Genomic DNA, 21,336 nt, shown 5'->3' on the forward strand with positions numbered 1-21,336 from the left:
TAAAATTTGTTCATTCTGAATAGACTGTATAAACACCTGGAAAAGCCTAAAGCACAGCCAGGACTGTTTTTGCTGCATTTAGTTTTAGTTCAATACAGCACAACCACACTTTTTAGATTTGAGGCTGAATTCTGTCGATTTTAAGTTCTTCCAACGCCATCAATTTCCATCAATTTCCATCAATTTCCTGTATGGTTGACAGACCCTGGTGGTTTACTGGCTTCTCGTGTTATTTTTTTCCTGGTGGTCAAAATAAACTTTAAACACAAAATCACACCATGTTTTCAAAGTAAATATTTAATAGCTGCGTAAGGCAAGAGAACATATCACATACACCTATTGTGCCGACACCTTTTCCATTACAGTAAGAAGACTTGAATACAAATGCTTTATTTCTGGAATTACAAAGGAAGTGCAAGCCTCATGTTGCACTGTACCTAATATTATCATTTATCATTTTGCTAATGTTCTTTGAAAATGGTTTAAAAACCTGCGCCTATAAGGTTCACCATGAAATCGGTTATACGCTATCTTGTGATAATGAGATTTGCAGTTGTTGACATTTGAAACCATGTGCTATGTTTTGGGTCCATGGCTTCATCCCTAAAATGTTGAACTACTTCACAGCAATCAAACAGTAATTCGCGTATATAAAGTGCTTACACGGAAGAAGATCGTTGCTTAATAAGGCAGCGTTAGCTGTGTATCTCTCAGTGAAGCAAATATAAAGGCTTTAACACGATGCTATTTTATATCTCACTTGTATTTATCATGTTTCCAGTGGTGACTTTTTCACAAACACAAGCATGTAAGTATAAATGTTTTTGAAATATAATAAATCGAAATATTTGCAAAATACGATTTACTGGATGGTCATAGTCAAGTTTATTGATAAACCTTGTTTCAACACTTCTTGACGATAGTCATGCATGTATCTGCTTCGTCATACGCTTTTGTGAATCTTAAAAAAGATTCGGACGTGTTTAATTTAACATTTTTGGGTACGTTTCTTTAACACCTTTGTATTTCTACAGAAAGTGGTGATAATCTTAATAATTATACCTTGTCATTCAGAAAATGAACAAACTTTGTTTTACCCCACAATATGTTGAAGTTTTTATTTTTGCTAACAAATACTCTTAATTATGGGAAAACCAATTATATTTACCTTTTTCCTGTCGCCTGATGAAATTTATCTTATCCTACATTCTTAGACTTTTTAAAATGACAACGGAAGTTACTGAAATATAAACTGCATGCAGCTAAAACTTCCTCAATAAATTCTAAAGTTACCGACAAGTTTTGTTTATTTTCTTTACTTAGCTGAGGATAAACGTTTGTGGTTTTCCTTCTTTCTTTTATTGGCTTAGTTTTTTACTGTAATGTTCACTACTGATAAAGTTTAAATTTTGTAAGATGAAGGAATGTCTCTTCATTTTTCTTTTCTTTAAAACTGGACTATAGTATAAATCTCTCTTGTTGATCGTCAAAGACATAGATGAGCTGCCTTCACAGAATTCATCAATTAGAGTCTTAAGAGGGACAGATTTTTCCCTTTTTTTGGCTATACTGACACAACCACAATACACTGCCCTCCCAATCACTCTACACATCACTTTTAGCTACCTCCAGAGACAAATGTAAACTTTTACAAACAGCATCGTCTCGTTGTGCGGCTTCTGTTTCAGGTGTAAAACTGACGCTTGTACCTTTACAAGAAAATGTTATATCGCTGTTAGAAAACAGCTTTCTCAATGTAACATTTGGTATAGACGCCTCAAGCTGTCCCTTCAGGACATCATATGCAATAACCGTAAACACAAGAACACTAGATGGTAAGTCTGAGTACGATGGGTCAATGACCTTGTTGGACGGCACGTGCAGTGATACACGAAACACATCAGTTCGTTGCATCAGCCCCACGGGGCCTGGACAGCTGTACAGGAAAGTAAACAGATCTCATGTGCAGACACAGTGGGAATGGAAGTGGAAAGACCCTCAATCTGGTCGTTTTATGAATAATCGAAAAGAGCTAAACCTTAATGTTTTATGTAAGTATCTAATTAAATCTTATTATTATTTATTATTAAATAGATCTTACTTGACACATCAGTATGTGCTTTTTACAAAGACATTTACAATTGAAAATAATATACAAGATATCTTTATGTGTACAAGGCAGCCGAAAATACAAATCTACTTAGTGACAATAAGCAGCATTAATGCATAATAAAGTTATATATATATAATGTTCACAATAATTTTTAATGTTTGTAAAATTTGTCTCGCTGTCTTATGATAGAGACCACCGAAACTGATATAGTGAAAAAGCTGTGAAAACAAAAGTCAGGACATATAAGAGAACACGCGAAAGAGTTCGCGATTTTCGTTAACCTGAAGAAATTACTTTTCGGATATTTTATGCACGCTACCGTCTAAAAATACTAGTGTTAAACAGATTTCTTTGACAGTATGGAACCTATCTCCTGTTTGGATACGACTACTATTGTTGATTTACATGTATATTTACTTTTTTATGTTTTGTTATAACTAACAATAGTATGCAGGGCTTCCTAACACTGTTTCCATTGAAGTGATTTGTTCTGCTATGCTAATAGATATATTTAGACAATAAAATTTAAATGAATTGCACATTTATCAAACTGTTTTAAATAGTATAATGTATATTAGAATTTTATAATGATCATCATTTTCGTAATATTAATTTAGATACCTTTCTGCAGTTGATATTAAAACTTATCACGTCAAACTCACAGGAAAGCAAATCTATTGCAAAGTTCTGTAAAAAAGAGAAGGACGACTTTCTAGTTGTGTTTATTTTCGTCACACATAAAAAATGAAAGATAAAAAAAAAGAAAGAAAGAAGAAATGTAGCTTCATAAGTCATCAAGTTGTTGTCAGCATTTATGTGTGTGCGGGTGTGGAGAGTTTTATTAGCTGGTTCGTTCGCCTGTTTATTCGTAGTACCCATATTTAAGTGTGTTAACTAACTTGGAGTTTAGTTTTTGTTTCTTTCTTCTTTGCTTCTGTGATAAATTCTGTAGGGTACAGATATGTTAATTTTAATTGCATATGTCCTTTCTTTTTTTGCAGACACACCCAGTGTCATTAGTATGACAATTAATGGACATGAAGCGAATAGCAGGCAACTTATTAACGAGGGTCAGATCAACATTTCCTGTTTGTTTGACAAAGGGAACCCTCCCGCTGATTGTTCTCTGCTGGATAGAAACAGAAAGCAACTGCATCACTTGAGATCGGAAAACTTACTCATTTATTCTCTTACAGTTCAATGTCAGGACGAGTGGCCAGTTTTACACTGCGAAGGAAAAGGCTCTGACAAGAATAGATCGGTGTCTTTACTTGTTAAGTGTAAGGAGAAACTAAAGAGTATTTTTCTAAGCCTAGTCATAACTGAGTGCTAGCAACAATGGCTGTTACAACCTCACCAAATGACTTTTGATTTTATAAGCAGCAGTGGGGGTAATATCATATGGTATAAATGAGGCCTTATGGGATTCATTGCTCTATTTTAGTGCTCTGTATTTTCTTAATCTCTCGATAAATACTTGTATGGTATTGAAGGTGTTTAGAACTTGCATCTTTGCATGTGAAAATGCAGGTGTACAAATAATGGAAAATTAGATTGATATTTTTTATGACTTTTAAATACAAGTGCATGTAAAGTGAAGCAAAAATTCTGACCACACATTTGATTGATTCATTTTTTTGATTTACACATGCCATTTAAATATAAAGATTTTAATAATTGTGTAATTCTCAAAGAAGTGCAAACTACTGATTGATGCTTCCTGATACTTCTTGCTCTAACAGGTCGTCCTCAGTTTGTAGACAAACACCCAAAGGTCATCAGTGATACAGAATATGAAAAGTGGATTTTTAACGTGAGGGCTCACACGACCAAACTTGAGAGCTGTTTTCTGAGTTCGTTGCCATTGGAAGAGAACTCAAACAAGGAAATAAAGTGTACACTGACTGGTGACCCACCTGACCTGCTGTTGACCGTTGACCTTAACAAGGAAGATAGCGACAAGGAAGGAGAATGGACACTAAGTCTCCTTAATGAGAAAGGGTTTTCAGACCCATTGGTCTTCAGTAAAATCTCCCGTAAGTATACTACAGCCTGTTTCTAAAATAACTGGAAGCTTTTCATTGGACTTAAAGAAAAAGGTTAAATAAAACTAACACTAACTTTATTCATTTTCAGGATTTCGCGAAATTAAATATTAATGTTACAAACAAACTAAAGGTCAACTTCGACAGCAATTTTCAGAGATAATGTGAGATTTCCTGTTTATGCAGCTTAATCTGCTTATATGGGGCTTACGAAGCTTACATGACTTGTCTGGATGAATAATAAGCGGACCTCTCGAGCTGTAGTTGAAAAGCGAAGGGATGTCGTTGCCAATAAGTAATATAGAGAAATCAAAGTCAAACTCTGGCTCCTCGGTTATAGGGCATTGGGGTTACCTCGCAAATGTAGTTTTTTCCTCTGAGGAACATTTTTAAAAAATGTCGTGGAATAAAATGACACAAAGCCATATCCGCGGAGCCTGAACACCGCTACAAAACTACTGAGAGAAGACGCCTGTCAATGAGTTCTCTCTTTATTCCTAAGGCAATGGCTTTACACTCGTTTCATAATTTACAGCCACGTCTACTGATTGCTTCCGCTTACTTGATTTTGTTGGACCCACTAAATGAATATCAGCTGAACCTGTACAATTTTTAACATCAAGTGCGTGTCAGGGATCAAAGCAACGATTAATACTTGGCCATCACAGAACATTCATAAAAATTTATGTATATATTTATTGTGATAGTTTGTGGGAACAAAAATAACAGCTCTTCTTTTGGTTTTTATAGCCAAAATTACACACCAACACAGGTTATAGTCGATATATTAAACTCTTAAAATCTTAGAATCTGCATGTTTGATGATTGGTGTCGTAGATTGATGGCACATATCTTCACAGTTTATTGTATTCCACCGACTTTAACCAATCAGACAGCGGGAAAAGACACATTGCTACCCGGGATACGTCAGCGTCAGGACATCGGCAGAACTTCTTAGAACATTCTCGTCTGCGTTACTCTTAGTCATTGAGGCAGGTCTGTAGATATTCTGAGTCCTGTTCCTGAGCCTTTATGACCTACATCAAATGTAACTACCACGAACTGTCGCTTGAACGATCTTTAAACATAAACGAAGACCTAAATGTTGACGATAAAAGAATTTAGACAAAATTGAAAATGCTTTTCAAAACAATAAAGCTCACAACGTTGCAGCAATATATGTCATTAGAAAAGTAAAGTATGTCAACGTGTAATGTCGTTTACATCGTTGGCATTCTACAGCATGAAACTCTGGTACTAATAAGTTAGGAAGTAAGCGGTATCATTGTGACTGATCCAGTATAAAAATTTAAAATAAATGGGATTTACTTTACCACGAAGAAATCTTGGAGTTTCGTGCGCTAAAAATTCCGTCCGTTATTCTAAACTGCATGCACAGGGTCGACAAACATGATTTTACTGATGCTACGGATTCTACGGTTTTCTACACACTTGGCGTAACGCGCGAGGAGATGGGGTACATAGGGTAAGTACACTTGAGCCTACATTAATCATCTTTAGTTTTCTATCTAATGTCAGCTTACTAAAGCGAAAAGGTAACAAAACAGTTTTCGTAGGATGGTCTGCGATGGTTATATTTGAAATGTGCATAAATCTTTACAGGACAAGTCGGTCGCTTCATCTTATTATTGACAGCTTCATTTACTTCCTTGTCACTACTTCCTTAACTGTTTGTAGCTAGTACAAAATTACACGCTCCGCATCTCTACAATCTATTGCTGTGCATTTAAACATTTTCCAATGGATGCTTGGATAATACCGTACACGTGCATAACCTTTAAAATCTTAATAGGCCACTTCCCCCCCCCCACACACACACACAGGAATATATTTGTGTGGCGAAGTGGGTGGTTGTGTTTTTAAGTCTTTACATGAATGCCTTCTAGTTGTGTTTTATATGATTTAAATTAAGGTGTGATCTATTGTGAAAGAAATACGAACCTTATAATTATATTCATTCTTTTTTTTTTCAGGGGCTAGGCTGTGAAGTTGATTCTCGCTCATACCTTGGACATTCAGGATCTAGGAACACCAAAATCACTAGGACACTATCTGATAAAAGTAGCTGACTGCAGTCGTGATACAATTGAAAAAACATTGGCAAAAGATAAAAAAAATCGTATTCCAGGCACGCCTTGTATCTTCTTCGACGACTGCTTATTCACCAGACTACTGGACACTATTATAAAGCACACAGTGGAACAAGCGAGGATGAAAATTACCTCGGATATCAGAAAACTGATGTTATTAGTTATATTGTTAGAATTACATGGTTCGTAGAATTGCAATTTTTATTACATTGTTCTTGTTTTACTGCTGGCATGCAAATTTTGTAAAACTCTGTATGATCTCTTATCCTTTTTCTTTCTCTCTAGGCACCTCCCTTCCCTTTAGTCTTAAATTTACTATTTTATTGTGCTTTTTGCAATGCATGTCTTGCATCTTATTGCATGTTTGCTTAACCAAAAAAGTGTTGAAATACATATGTGATTGGGAAAAAATATAGCATATGGTAATTTACAAAATAACCTAGAGACCACGAAAGTTTAAACCATGGAACGAAAAACACCTCACCACAAATTTATAAACAAAATAAGTTTATCAAAAGGTTAATTTAAAAAGATAAGAAAAATATTTTGGACACAGTAGCTATAATATTTCTAATAAAGATGAAAAGATGGCTTTGAAACATATAACCTCAAAAAATAAGTAATATGTGTAGGGTGTCCATGATGTTATATCTGACAATTAAAAATTCGAAAACTGTTTCCTTTAACTGTCTTTCTGGCTGTATATCTTAAGAGATGACTTGTAACATGAAAAATCTATCCTATTAGAGTTACCTTTGAGTGAGCTTCAAAAAAGGAACTTGGTTGCAGTTTACAGAAAGACGACGAGAAGTGATAAAATTATTCCACTTATCAAGGTTTAGACAGGTCACAGATTCTTCGTTGTCACGTCAAGAAAGGATTTGCCGATGATATTCAAGTGAAGATCAAAATGCGATTCTACTTTACGAAGCCTCCAATTAGCTTTATAACTGTCTACAAGAGCACAGGTTTTTTTTTACCTGCGCACCAGGTAAAATAAGAATGTCAGTAACTAAAATATCTCCATTTTGTTGAATACGAATTGGATCAGAATACAACTATAAAGTGTTCTTTTATATTAACTTGCTTCGGTCGAGCCATTGTGTCTGCTGGATTTAGAACGGTGAGAAGGTTAATCGAAAGGTGTTTGCTCATATGCGTGAACCTTTTAATGTTGGGCTACAAGTATACTGTATTGTCTTAGAGTGATAATATATTTAGTATGTTGTTTAATTTTCTGATATATGTGGATTCATTAAATTGTTTGTGTAAAGTTCATGATTTAGGCAAAGAATTGTTGATGAGATTTGGTAACGGAACAAATGAGCCTAGAGATCAGATAGACTGCACATGTAGTATGCTGGTACAAGACGTGTGATTAATGGCGATTTTTTACTGATAGATGCAATCAGTGGGTGTGAAGACTCAGGAGGGAAGACTTGCTAAAGAAAGATGTAGCACTCCTGTTTAAGTCTGGCTGCTGCTCATGCAGTGACCATTATGACTACTAACAGTTTATGAAGTTGGCTAAGAAAAATAAGCTGACTTGGTGTGATAAGGACTGTGCCATCACTTTTCAACGTTCCCAACTCACTACCAACTGTCACACCAAGAATATATCAGGGCAGAATTCATCAGCTAGCAAGAATAGAGATATATCAGGTGTGTATTGTGTGCATATATATGGGTCACGACTGTTTTTCCCCACATGTGCTTGCGCAATGTCCTGCATTTGGACACCCATACTTGTGTGTGTGTCCGCACCTGTATACACATTTTAAAGTAGACTACAAGCGAATGTTGTACATAAATCATAGAAACTGCTCAATCTATTATTTAGTTTTTAGCAATTATAGTATGATAATTGTCAGTCTCTAATTTCAGTAAAGAAAAGTAACAGATCAAGAGGGGACGATTGATCATGAAAAAAAACAAGCAAGAAAACAAAAATCCACAGAAACAGAAAGATGGAAAAAAGTAAAGAAAGGAAGCAAGAAAAACTGTGCAAATCAAATCTGGATTTTATTAAAAAAAATTTCCAGACACATAAGTTTCAAATTTGTTACAACAGCTTTCCCCTATTGTTTCCTCAGTGTCTTCTTTTGTCAGGCGATGTCACACCGTACACACCCACACTGATGTGATGTCAAGCCTTACAAGATCATTATGTCGGTGCATACTTTATGCATTTTATGACTATAAATTTCACCCTTCCAGTATAACAATTCACCGGAGATATCTTAAAAGAAATAATCTGATGAGTTTTTGTGTAAACTTTTGCATATGCTGCAAGTATTTTGTTTCTGCTTCTGTAGACAACAGAACCACCTTAAAGAGTGAGATGGAGGAAAATCACACGGAATGAAGGGCATAATTAGTAAATCAAACTTTTCCTTCAGTCTTATTTTCAATGCTATTACTTCAAGGAATTTCAACATTTGCTAGCTGATCATTCTAGCATTGAAATCTTTTTTTTTAACCCTATAAAGTTCTCAAATACAGGATTATATTTAACCATGTTTTGTCATGCTACTATCCTCGATCGAGCTTAAAACGATTAATGTTTCTATATTATTTTCTGCTAGCAGTAATGATTTGCACACATTTTGCATTGTTATGCTTCTAATTGCTTTATACTTGTCTGGTTTTTCATTTTATGTCTTTCTTTTAAGCAAGTTTCTTGAACAAACAGTCACCACACTAAACATATCATAATGTCTTATTTGTCTGTTTAATTGTGCCTTTGAATTGGTAGTGAACATGCATAGTTAAAGAGTTTAGAATAGATTTTACATTTAATTAACTAATCTTGTTCCTAGTAACATTTGTTCTGTGGTACCAATAGAAATAAAGATAATGAATCTCCATGAATGTAAACTCATAATATTCTTACATTTCCTTTGTTAACATTCATATATTATTGACTCATCCAAATAAAAACCATACCTTTAATGCATTTCTTTGATCTTTGAAAAGCTTAAAAGTTATCAGTTAGCTTGAGTTAAATATATTTATTAGTTAATAGAAAATGGAAATTCTGTAACAAGTGAACAGATTTTTTTAGCCACTTTGCCTTTACCTGAAAATTCCTGACACAATGTCTACTTTTATTGCATCTTGGCATGGCTACAAGTATTTTCTTCCTCGCTCTTGTGTCATTTTTAATTGCATTTAGGAATCAGAATATCTTTCTCTTGATCTTTCTCTCTCTCTCTCTCACACACACACACCTCTGTACAAGATGAAACTAACAGACACAAAACACAGAGACAGACTTAAACTCAGATTTAAACTCATCCTTGTACAAGAATAAGTACAAGAGCTTGTGTTCAGATATGTCATTTCTAATTAACAATAAAACTGTTTCAAATATTTGCGTTTTTGTGTGTTTACCATTAAAAACTGCATTTTTTAAACTTAATTTTCACTGTGTTATTTGTCACTTATCATCAGGTATTGTTACAAAAGTAGATTTTCATAAATTTGTTACAGAAAATCAAAGTACTACCTGCACATTTCTCATAAAATTCAGAAAGCAATTGTCTGCTCCATCTTTCAAGATAATTTATGTTGTATCTATCAAATTTTTTTTTTAAATGTAAGAAAAATAATCACTTGACAGTGACATTTGATATTCAGTCTTTAATAATTATGTGCATGGTATGCATAGACATGCATTATAAGTGTTTTCCCCACTTTTACTTGCACAATGCCTGGCAGTGGACACACATACTTCTGTGTGTGTGTTTGTATGATTTCGCTGATATGTGAACTTACAAATGTAAAGATCTACACTTTGAGATTTATAAGTTCCTCTTCTTCAAGTACATATTTTATGATACAATTTATACATTTTGAGATTTTATTATCAAGGATTTATAGCTATGAGCATGCTCATTAGAAATACTTAATTGTCTTAATACCTATTTTGAAATTTATAGAGCATCCTTGATCAAAATGTTGAAATATAAATGAATAAAAAATTAATTTACAAGTCTAATTTGTGAAACTCATAATGAAAAAAACAGCCAAAAGCTATCCAGTTTTGCACAACTATATATAAACAATGTTATTTTTAATGATGTCCGTCACAGAAAATATTTAACTTAATATAGAAAACCTAGGCTATTTCCCCCCCGCACTGCAAAAAGCTTGCCATTGACAGATTGTCTCCCTTGGGTTAGAGGTTTTATGCAGACAGACTGCATGACGTCATGAGGTGATGACGTGGTGATAGACTGAAAGTATAAGAGGAGAAACACTGAAGACAAGTGTTGATATCAAACAGACACACGACTACAACAGGTGAAAGGTGTGTCAGTTATAGTCACCTTCAGGCGGCTATATCAAGGGAGACAATCACAAGTTGTGACGTATTGCGGGACATGAGGTTAAGTAGCGGAGAGCAATCGCTGCCTTGATAAAACCCCGTAAAACTCATTGAATCGAAATCAGAGTGCTCCAGATAGACAACGACTTTTCTCTCCAGACCATAAACACGACGTGTATTCGTCACCAACACCAAGTCACTGCGGGCCGTGGCCGCGTCGTCGATGTCATCATACGTCATCACCCGCGCTGGGATACCCGCTTCTTGCAGTCCTGTGACCACACCCGACTGATCACGTAGATAACCCCAGGAAAACACCAGTACATCTCTCCACTGTAGACAGGGTGGTGTTGAGCTGCCGATGGTAGAGGTCAGTGTTGAAGATGCTGTTGTGCTGCTCTCTGTCAACATGGATATAAACAATAGCGTCATGACATGATAAAGTAAACTGACAGACTCACGTGACTAACAAACTGTCTTATTTACAACTCTTTCTCACCTATTTGTTATTCATCACACAGGGAAGTGTTTAACTGTAAACAACATTAGACTACACAAGACCCACACCTACCCGTAACACCAGCACGGAGACTGTGTAGGAAGCTGGCCACCTCACGACCGCACATGACACAGTCACCTGGCCAGTCACCTGAGTGACCCTGACCACAATGATACAGTCGTGTGACTGACGGGCTGTCCCTGTGCTCGGGCACACCTCGCTGACTGTACAGGTCGACATCAGGGCATCTAGTGATCCTCAAGGCCTGCTCGACTTCCTTGACGACGACAGATGGAGAGCGGAGGAGTCTGGTTAAATATTTAACTTCCCAACCGGCGGGTCTGTGTTCATCGAAACAACCTGCCGCCCAAAGATGGAGACTAGGAACTTGTTTCAGCAGCCTTTCACAGAAAGTCCCAAAGTTCTTGATTCTGTAACATAGAATGTAGCTACACGCGTTACACTGTGTACTGTCATGAATGACTGAGTGATTCTGTTTATCATGTTTAATATCGTTACCAATGATGTCATCAAGTGATGTCACAATAATGACACGTGTTGTAACACAATCTGTGTAACAGCCGATGCTTCAAAACAAATCTATTTTGACCACACAACAGCTCCATCAGGTATCACAACCGTTGAGGAAACATCACCTTTTAAGCACCAAATATTTTTAAGCCAATAAGTTTGAACAGCATGAACCAGCAGATCACATCAGACGCTGTAAAACTCACCTCAACTCACTTCCTACTTCATCAGCGATGACGTACAGCTCCCCTCCTTTCGCCGCCCGTGAAAAGTCGTTGACGGCCTTCGACACGTCTTTATCGTCAAGATCATACTGCCGGAGGTGAAGCTGACCGGGTGATAAACGTGTCGACTGTTGTGTCTTTACTGTCTGCAGCAACAGGTGATACAACTTGACGGTCGCTGCACGACTCTCACTACAAATACTAACGACGTAGACGTGGTGACCACATCGCAGCCACTCTATGGCCATCAGTATCAGCACCACAGTTTTACCTGTACCGGGCGGTCCGGTGACAAATAGTCTGGGAGGCGCCGTGTGTAGCAGGTGAACTTGCTCCGGGAAGAGTGTTATTACAGCAGTATAGCACTCTTCTCTACGCCACAGGGCCTGAAATAGGGTCTTGACATTCACACGAGGAGGACTTGCGCATGGCACAGTCACTGTTTTCGCCGGACCAGAAAGCCTGAATGAATTTATAAAACAATTAATTAAGATGGTTTGAAAAAGTGATTATGTTTAATCAGATTTCTTCAAACAGTCATTGATATGTAGTAAGATACGTCTGTACTGCAAAATTAGTAAGTTTTTACTTCTCGCCTCTTCTTTTTACTTTGCTCCAATTCAACATTTGTCGTTGGTATTTGAATAATAATAAAAAAAAAACTTGTTTGTCCTTTAAGTTCACGTAAACAAATGTATATTTGTAATCGAAAGCAAAATCGAATCATTTACGAGAGAGACCTTAAAATGTTTTCAATCTTCAATTACATACAAGTGTAACCGAGTGGTGACGATAGGGTGTGACAAGGATTTTCTCTATCAAACTCGAACAGAGGCAGAGAAACAGACAGGTGTACGACGCTTTAATTCACGAACTTGAATGCTACTAATGAAAGTGTATTGTGTTAGAGTTCTCCCGGTGGGTTGAGGCAGTTGTTAAGGTTTAGTTCCAGTCTATATTTGCCTAAGAAATGTTTTAGTTTTTCCCTTTCTGGTTTGTTTTCATTACATCAAGCAGCACATGCGGGTGCTAAGTCTACCCCTACATGAACATGAAGGAGAATTTTTATATCTTGTTTTTTTGCTTCGTTAAGCCTCATTCTCGCTGTTTTGTTTTTGTCACTTTGACTTTAAAGAACATCAAAGTGCGAAAATTTGCCTTGATTTATTTATCTTGCCACCCTCATTTAATTACTGGTTTTATGTCCATTCTTAACTCTCGTGGTGAAACAGATATGTTTATGGTGGTGTCTTAGCGGTTTGTATTTTTGTTTTCCTACCAGTCTAGCTAGGTTTTAAGCTTTTCATTTCTTTTTATTCCAATATGGGACGGAACTCAAAGGAACTTGATGTCCAAATTTTATTGAGTAATTTTATTTATAAGTGACAGTATCTTGTAGGCTATGTCTAATCTGTTTGAGGATTTGTTTTTTAAAGGATGGAATGCTGACAGTGAGTCTGATATTAGTAGGTATTATTGGCGTGTTGTCATTTTTAGGTTGTGATGTCTGAAGAGCTGTCAGTGTGCTGTAAAGATGGTTCCACAAGATTAAGCTTTGCTGGAAGGCCTAGATTGTTTTATCATACTACAAATAAAATGTGTCAATCAATGCTGTCTGTTGTTTTAGATTGGTCTTTTTAAGTCGTACAGAGGGTCGCCATCATACTTTACATGAAACAGTTGCCGCCCTCTGTATATTAAAACTTGTGTATAAACATAAATCATGAAAGTGATTCATTGTGATAACGAGGGGCTGCGTGAGGTCACATGACTTATCAGAGCTCTGACGGACTAAGATTATGGTGTTTCTCTATCATGGCCTTCGCACAAGGACTTTCAAGTTTTCACTTTACACTGTCCAGTGAGAATGTAATACTTCAAACAGCTTAATGCGTGCATAAGAGTGTTTTTAGGTGTTGGATTAGTATCAATGATTAAGATTATTTTGTGGCTTTGATTAGCCTTATGTTTACTGTTAGGTTTAGGTGAGTGTTGGAACAGGTTAGTTACCAAAGCCAATGCTGACTAATTGACGGGTAGCCTGTCCCAGTAAATACATTATCTTTTACACAACATTATGAGAAATTCTCAATTCCGAAGGTCAAACAAGACACAGTAGGGTGTGGAGATGAGGATGATATAGCAAAAACACATGCGTTAGAATTCTTTTACCTCCTTCACGACACATGAAGTTATCAGCGGATAAATCATTCATTTCTATTTTAAATTGTGACAACATTATGATTGTAGTTTGTGTTTCTAGAACTCACCTGGCTACCAGTGCCTTGTACACGTCACTTGTCATTTGACCGTTAACCCCACGCCCAGCCACACGTCGCCGCCACCAATGTCTGAGTTTCCTCTCGTCGCTACTGTCGTCCCGTGGGGTCATGTGGTCAGACAAATCATCGGAGCACAGGCACAGACCACAGATGTCGAAGGGGTCTTCTGATCGCAGACTCTGACTCAATGTCTGTAAAAGAATTTCATACTGTACAGAAATAAAAGGAAACCTACAAAACAATTTTCATGCGCAACTTCAAAACGTAACACATCTTATGAATGAAGATTAAAATCACTGATTCAATATCAAAAATTATAATATCTCTTTTTAATTATTAATTGAATCCTTGAATACCTTCTAACTGCATAAGTCAAATGATCTTTAGGCAGTTTCTACCAGTCATGTATTGAGATTCTTTTATCTTTTCATATGTATGCTGATTTTGCAATCTCTCTGTCCATGGCAGGAACAGTCTGAACTCTATTGTTTACATCTGTTCTACGATAATTGGTATCAAACAGAATGGCTTGGCCTTTTTTTGTGTGGGACCAACAAATAGTAAAGAAAGCTTCACGCATTTTATTTATACCTGAACGTGTACTAACGAGAGAAATCGTTTTATTAAGTTCATGTAAGCGTTACTCCATGCCAATATGTAAAAGTAACAGACACATGAATTCGCTTGTGCCATCTACAGTCTCAACCTCAGATGAAGTGCAGTGGTATGTTTGTGTGTGTGTGATACAATATAAAATACAACATTATTGATCCCCAGGGGCAATTCAAACTAGTTCTTGTACCAGCGATATGCAAACTTGTAACAGTGTTTGGTTAAAGTTTAATTAGAGTTAGGACCACCAACGGTGAACTGGTCAAGGTGGCAGTGCTCTGGCTAATGACAGGGCAGGGTGGTCAATGTGGGGCCATAAATCTGACCAGTGACACGGGACACGCTGACCTAAACACACGGCGGCGGGGTAGACTAGTTTTAGTACACGTGAACTCCCCTAAATCGGTTAAAAGGTCAAAGCAGGGTTCCCAGGGATAAGGGATGGTGCCAAGTAAGGACCATATAAGGACCTTGTAAGGACCTTTCATGCATTTGTAAGGACCTAGGTGACAGTCATCAATGCTTAAGTTTTTCTCACGTGCGGTCGGAAAAACGTATTATTTATGAATCTTTGGTCTTCTCTATGTTCTGAAATACATGTATTACTATTCTAGTAATAAATAATCAAATTTTGCTGCCTATCTGCTATATTTAGATAACTTAAAAGGTCTCCTTAGCGCACTGATAACATAGACAGTTAATGTTCTAAGTTTTCTAGAACTATAAGTAATAATAATTGCAAACCTGAAAGCCATTCTTTAGTGTCATACAAAAGTCTACCTAGAGGTAAATTAGGTTGTGGTAGGGCTAACAACCCCACCATGTAAAAAAATTACTGTTACAGAAACCGCAGGCACGATAACTGTACATCTGGAGCCTCGACTGGAAGATTCCTCTTCGGAGGGGCTTATGACGCATGCTGGTGAAAGCCAACGGGAAGCCAGCTCGCTGACCCATCTTCTCACGGCCAAGGCAAAAACCAGGATAGGGACCTGGAATATCAGAACCCTAAACGAGAGAGCAAAAGCAGCTCAGATAGCACAGGAGATGAAGAACTATAACATCAAGCTCATCGGCCTGTGCGAGACAAGGTGGAATGGCAATGGTCAGACCAGACTTTCGTCAGGGGAAACTATCATCTACTGCGGACATGAAGACCCTGACCATGACCACACACAAGGAGTAGCAGTACTCATGACACCAGAGGCTGCAAGAGCACTAGTAGCATGGGAACCAGTCTCCCCACGACTCATGTCAGCCAGGTTCAACTCCAAAGGGAGAAAGATCACCATCATCCAGTGCTATGCACCTACCAACGCAGCTACAGAAGAGGAAAAAGAAGACTTTTACAACTCCCTACAAGCACTGGTTGTTCGTACTCCAAAACGAGACCTAAAGATCATAATGGGCGACATGAATACCAAAGTTGGAAATGACAACACAGACAAAGAACACGTAATGGGAAAGCATGGTGTGGGCAACTGCAACGAAAATGGGGAGCTGCTTACAGACTTCTGCCAGTTCAGCGACCTTGTAGTCGGAGGCACAGTTTTTCCACACAAAACCATTCACAAGACCACCTTGACTTCAACAGATAGACATACAGAAAACCAGATCGATCACATCACCATTAATCGCCAGTTTAGAAGGAGCCTGCTGGAGTAAAGCGAGGTGCAGATGCAGCCACAGACCACCACCTGCTTGTGGCAACCAATAAGATAAAGCTGAGGTCTTTCCACGACACTTCAGACAGACCGCACCACAAATTCAACGTCCAGTTCCTTAGAGACCGCAGAATGATATCAACTGCGAAGTTAAAAACAGATTTGCGACACTGGAAGGACTCCTGGAAGAAACAGTGGCCAACCACTGGACAGGATTACAAGAGACCTGGAAGAATGCCTGCACACATGTTCTGGGGAAAAAAGGAAAACAGTACAAGGAATGGCTGACTTTAGGTACCTGGCAAAAGATAGAGGAAAGGAAAGAGCTGAAGCAGAAGATCAACCAATGTCAAGACCAGCAGGAAAAAGAAGAGCTCAGAGCAAAATACTGGGAGATAAACAAGGAAGTGAAGAAGAGCGCAAGGATTCAAGATTCAAGATTCTAGATTCTTTTATTCTGTCGCCCTCCAGGGAGTATTGAGAAATTAGGAAGTATCCATGCATATACATTCACATTCTTATCATTAAATATAGGGTGTCTCTCATTCACATATATTCAAAATCATCCACTCATTCTTTCCTTTTTCCAACCACTTCGTGTAAACTTGGATATTGTAATCGAGTAGGTTAAGGCATCTGAACATATCAAAACAAAGGACGACAAGAGACAGTTCACACACAGGATGGCAGAAGAGGCAGAACAAGCTGTTTTGAAAAATAACACAAAGAGACTATACAAAATTACAAGAATTCTGTCAGGAAGGAAAAACACCACTGCATGCAGACCAATAAAGAATAAGAATGGCAGCGTCATCACCGGGGATGCAGAACAAAGATCACGATGGGTGGAACATTTTGATGAAATACTTAACCGACCACCACCAACAACCATTTTGGACATTCCCCAGCTGCAGAACAGCTCCAAGTTAATACCAACCCGCCAACCAAGACAGAAATCATCGAAGCCATCAAGTCCTTGAATTCTGGCAAGGCGGCAGGCCCAGATGGCATTCCTGCAGAAGCACTCAAGGCAGACTCAACAGCCGCAGCAGAGATGCTACATCCCCTGCTGAAGAAAATTTGGGAGCAGGAGCAAGTTCCAGCAGACTGGAAGCTTTGCTACCTAGTGAAGTTAACCAAAAAAGGTGACCTGGCACAGTGCAGCAATTGGCGAGGGATTACGCTGTTGTCCATTCCAAGCAATGTGCAAATCATCCTGGAGCGACTGAAAACTGCCCTAGATAGGAGACTTAGGCAAGAACAGGCAGGCTTTCGGCAGGGAAAATCATGTACCGACCAAATCGCTACTCTGCGAATTATTATCGAACAGTCCATCGAATGGCAGTCACCCCTATACATCACCTTTGTAGATTTTGAGAAGGCCTTTGACTCCGTAGACAGAGAAACCATCTGGAAACTGATGCAGATTACGGATTTCCACCAAAGTTCATTGCCATCATCCAGCAGTTTTATGAGAACTCAACATGCCGGGTGATACACAAGGGAAAGCTGACTGACCCCTTCGCAGTGAGGACTGGAGTGAGGACTGGAGTGAGGCAAGGTTGTATGCTCTCACCGACAATCTTCCTGATCGTCATAGACTGGATCATGAGAAGAACAACCTCTAACAGCAACACGGGCGGTCAGTGGACCTTCGCCAGGCAGCTTGAGGGTCTTGACTTTGCGGATGACATCAACCTGTTGTCCCACAAGCAACAACACGCACAGACATAGCTCGCAGAAGAAGCAGCAATGACTGGCCTAACCATCAACATCAAGAAGACGGAGGTAATGCGGGTCAACAACAAGCAAGAAGCCCCACTCCAACTACATGGAGAATGTATTACAGAGTCTGACCGTTTCACCTACCTTGGCAGCATAGTCAGCAGCAAAGACGGAGGTACAGATGAAGATGTCAGAAGCCGAATAAACAAAGCCAGGCTTGCATTCCACACCCTAAGACCTATCTGGAACTCCAAGGCTTTGTTTCTACACACCAAGATCCTCATCTATAATACCAATGTAAAGTCAGTCCTTCTGTGTGGATCTGAGACATGGTGGTTGAAAAATGCCATCACCAACAAGATACAGACATCATGTCTGCGCCACATCTTTAACATCCGAAGGCACGATGAGATCTCCAATACAGACCTGTGGGAGAGAGCCAACCAAAACCCTGCCAGCCAAGACGTCAAGAAGCGGAAGTGGGGCTGGATTGGCCACACTCTACGAAAGCCAGCCGACAATTTAACGAGACAAGCTCTGTGCTGGAACCCACAGGGGAGGCGTAAGGTTGGGAGACCCAGACAGACATGGAGGAGATCAGTCCACAGAGAGGCAGAGACAGCTGGCATGACATGGTCCCAACTGGAAAGGGATGCCCAGGACCGGGTCCGATGGCGGGGTGTGGTTGCGGCCCTATGCTCTACTGGGGGCATATAGGAAAGAAAAAGAAGAAGAATACAAAAGTCAGTTCATGTCTCTCTCACACACACACTCAATAGGGGAGAGTGAGAGAGATAGAGCTATGCACAGTACTAAAAGACGAAGACTGTTTCAAGAAAGAGATAAGTTTCTAAAGACCTTTTGAAAGGAGAGTGTGTTTTTTTGCGAATACGGAGGGGCTAGTGTACTAGAGATGTGTAGACCAAACTTTTTTTATTAATTAAGGTGACTACAAGGAATGCAAAGGCTTCGAGTTTATCCCGTGACTGATCGGGGATGTACTTCATAAGCTCGTTACAGCTTTGACTCAGTCAAAATCTTGGCGTCACGAGTACTTCCCGAATACTTAAAACAACACAGCTAATTATATTATGCCACTATCACAAACTAGCTGTACATTTATTGAATGATAACCTTTTTTATTTACAAATTCATTTTCGTGCTCAGATGGTTCCTGTATTTTTACATGGGTGTCATTTACGCACCCAAACGCGTTTGGAAATCCAACGACTGCTTAAAATTATGATTTCTGCTTGTTTGTATCTCTCTGGCTCGGTATTTTACCTATTTAGTCAATTTGCAAGATCCTTAGACTAGAGATCCCTCCTAGGAAAAGTAGAAATACGCAAAACACGCAACCCGAAAGTACCTAAATACATAGGTATTGCTGAGATCCAACATGATCTCCACGAAGTAGCAAACTGGTTGAAATACAAGGGCTTTAGATTATCTCTTCCCAAAACGCAGGCAATAATATTTAAAAAGCCCAACCAAACTACAGAATATCCCAAACTAATACTTAACCAAACAACCATTGACTATAGCTCCCAGGTACAATTCTTAGGAGTAATATTCTCGGATAAAACCAACTGGTCCCCTTACGTGGACAAGATAACGAAATCTGCAAAAAAAGGAATAAACCTCATGAGAGTAGTAAGCGGTAACAACTGGGGCACCCACCCGAAATCTCTACTTAACTTATATCAAGCCCATGTAATGTCAAAACTGCTCTACGCAGCCCCCCTTTTAATACACTTGAGGTCTAACCATATAGCCAAACTCCAATCAATTCAGGCCAGGACACTAAAAATAGTGTTGGGTGTACCTTTATATCCCCCCGGAGGATCATTACCTTGTCGAGGTCGGGGGGCTTGTGTGTGTCGATGACCCTGAGAGCTATACCGGGCAGGGTCACCCAAGCCGGGCAGGTCAAAGGGTAGATACCAGACGAAGCATGATCCCTGGTCCTCCAGGTTGGGGGTTGGGCACAGGGCTAACAACCCTGTCCCGTAAAAAACACCCTTGTTACGGAAACAGCGACGAAGAAAACCAACACCAATGTGTGCGATGGGCTCCCAGAGGTATCGCAAGATCCTTATATGACTGTCAGTAGCGAAAGCCGAAAGGAAGCTACTGGCACGAAGATGGAAGTCTTGAGCGCCAAATGCAAGACCAGGATAGGCTTCTGGAATGTACGCACCATGTACGAATCAGGCAAATTGGCACAAATTACGGCCGAGATGAGGCGTTACAACTTACACATCCTCGGAGTAAGTGAAAGCAGATGGACAGTTTCTGGAAGAGTAAAGACCCAGACCGGAGAGACAGTGCTGTATTCTGGCAGAGAGGACAACCAACACCATGAGGGTGTAGCCATCATCCTGAGGAAAGGAACAGATAAGTGCCTGATAGAGTGGAAGCCGATCAACAGCAGACTGATTACAGCCAGAGTGAGAGGAAGACATGGCAACATGACCTTGATCCAGTGCTACGCACCAACCAACGATGGCGATGATGAGGCGAAGGACATCTTTTACGATCAATTACAGGCAGAAGTAAGTGCAGCACCCCTCCAGACCATCCAGTCCGGCGGGTCCACTCGCAACCCCACAGACACAGAACAGGTCGTCCCACCCTTCAACCCACTATACAACATCATATCAAACAGTTAGAAAACACAAAAGGTGCGCAAACGAACATAACAGCACCCTACCCACTAACAGACATGACAACTCCACCTTGGACACTTCCACAACCGCTAATAGACACTGATCTCACTCAATATAGCAAAGAGGGACAACAACACCTAATCACCTCAGAGATCAAAATCAAACTAAATACCATCTACAAGGACTACACGCAGATATACACAGATGGCTCCCACGACCCAGAGACATTCGAAACTGGACTAGGAGTTTATAGTCCTGACTACATAAACCTTTCAATCAAACTGCCAACCCACACCTCCATTTTCACAGCTGAGATGACTGCTATACAGACAGCCCTTGAGAATATACATCACACAATGGGAAACACCACAAGACAACAGTTCTTAGTACTTTCAGACTCCTTGTCAGCACTCAGGCTCTTCAAAATCTATCATCTAGCAGACTAGACATTGTTTATGAAATACTGTTCCTCATAAACAAGATCGCCACTGGAAATGGTGATGTCAGGTTCCGTTGGGTTCCCTCCCATAT

At 39.1% G+C, this 21,336-nt stretch overlaps 2 protein-coding genes across 4 annotated transcripts in view; one reads left to right on the forward strand and one right to left on the reverse strand.

The window, feature by feature from the left end:
* The first annotated feature begins 672 nt into the window (after positions 1 to 672).
* LOC112568551 lies at positions 673 to 9,641 on the forward strand. Of its 3 annotated transcripts, none has more exons than XR_003100119.1 (6): positions 673 to 808; positions 1,689 to 2,051; positions 3,115 to 3,393; positions 3,856 to 4,149; positions 5,558 to 7,931; positions 8,154 to 9,641. XR_003100119.1 is itself a non-coding variant. In XM_025245879.1 (6 exons), the coding sequence occupies exons 1-5, from the start codon at positions 742 to 744 to the stop codon at positions 5,617 to 5,619; spliced, it is 1,065 nt and encodes a 354-aa protein (XP_025101664.1). In that variant the 5' UTR covers positions 673 to 741; the 3' UTR covers positions 5,620 to 5,644; positions 6,153 to 9,641. The 3 variants fall into 3 exon arrangements, 2 of the variants coding, with proteins under 2 accessions (XP_025101664.1, XP_025101662.1); XM_025245879.1 differs by having other exon boundaries at positions 5,558 to 5,644; positions 6,153 to 9,641; XM_025245877.1 differs by having other exon boundaries at positions 5,558 to 9,641.
* Positions 6,100 to 21,336, reverse strand: part of LOC112568550 — a 29,309-nt gene continuing 14,072 nt past the window's right edge. The window contains exons 6-9 of the mRNA XM_025245876.1: positions 14,124 to 14,326; positions 11,836 to 12,315; positions 11,171 to 11,529; positions 6,100 to 11,000 (exon numbers count right to left, since the gene is read on the reverse strand). Coding sequence (XP_025101661.1) covers positions 10,603 to 11,000; positions 11,171 to 11,529; positions 11,836 to 12,315; positions 14,124 to 14,326 — 1,440 coding nt within the window. The 3' untranslated portion in view covers positions 6,100 to 10,602. The remainder of the gene's footprint in view (positions 11,001 to 11,170; positions 11,530 to 11,835; positions 12,316 to 14,123; positions 14,327 to 21,336) is intronic.

This window comes from Pomacea canaliculata, linkage group LG7, assembly GCF_003073045.1.
Source record: "Pomacea canaliculata isolate SZHN2017 linkage group LG7, ASM307304v1, whole genome shotgun sequence".
NCBI lineage: Eukaryota > Metazoa > Mollusca > Gastropoda > Architaenioglossa > Ampullariidae > Pomacea > Pomacea canaliculata.

Coding starts and splice junctions, on each gene's coding strand:
- LOC112568551 (XM_025245877.1), top strand. CDS start 742: ATGCTATTTTATATCTCACTTGTATTTATCATGTTTCCAGTGGTGACT. Junction 809..1,688: donor TTTTTCACAAACACAAGCAT/GTAAGTATAAAT, acceptor CTTCTGTTTCAG/GTGTAAAACTGACGCTTGTA. Junction 4,150..5,557: donor GGTCTTCAGTAAAATCTCCC/GTAAGTATACTA, acceptor CTGCATGCACAG/GGTCGACAAACATGATTTTA.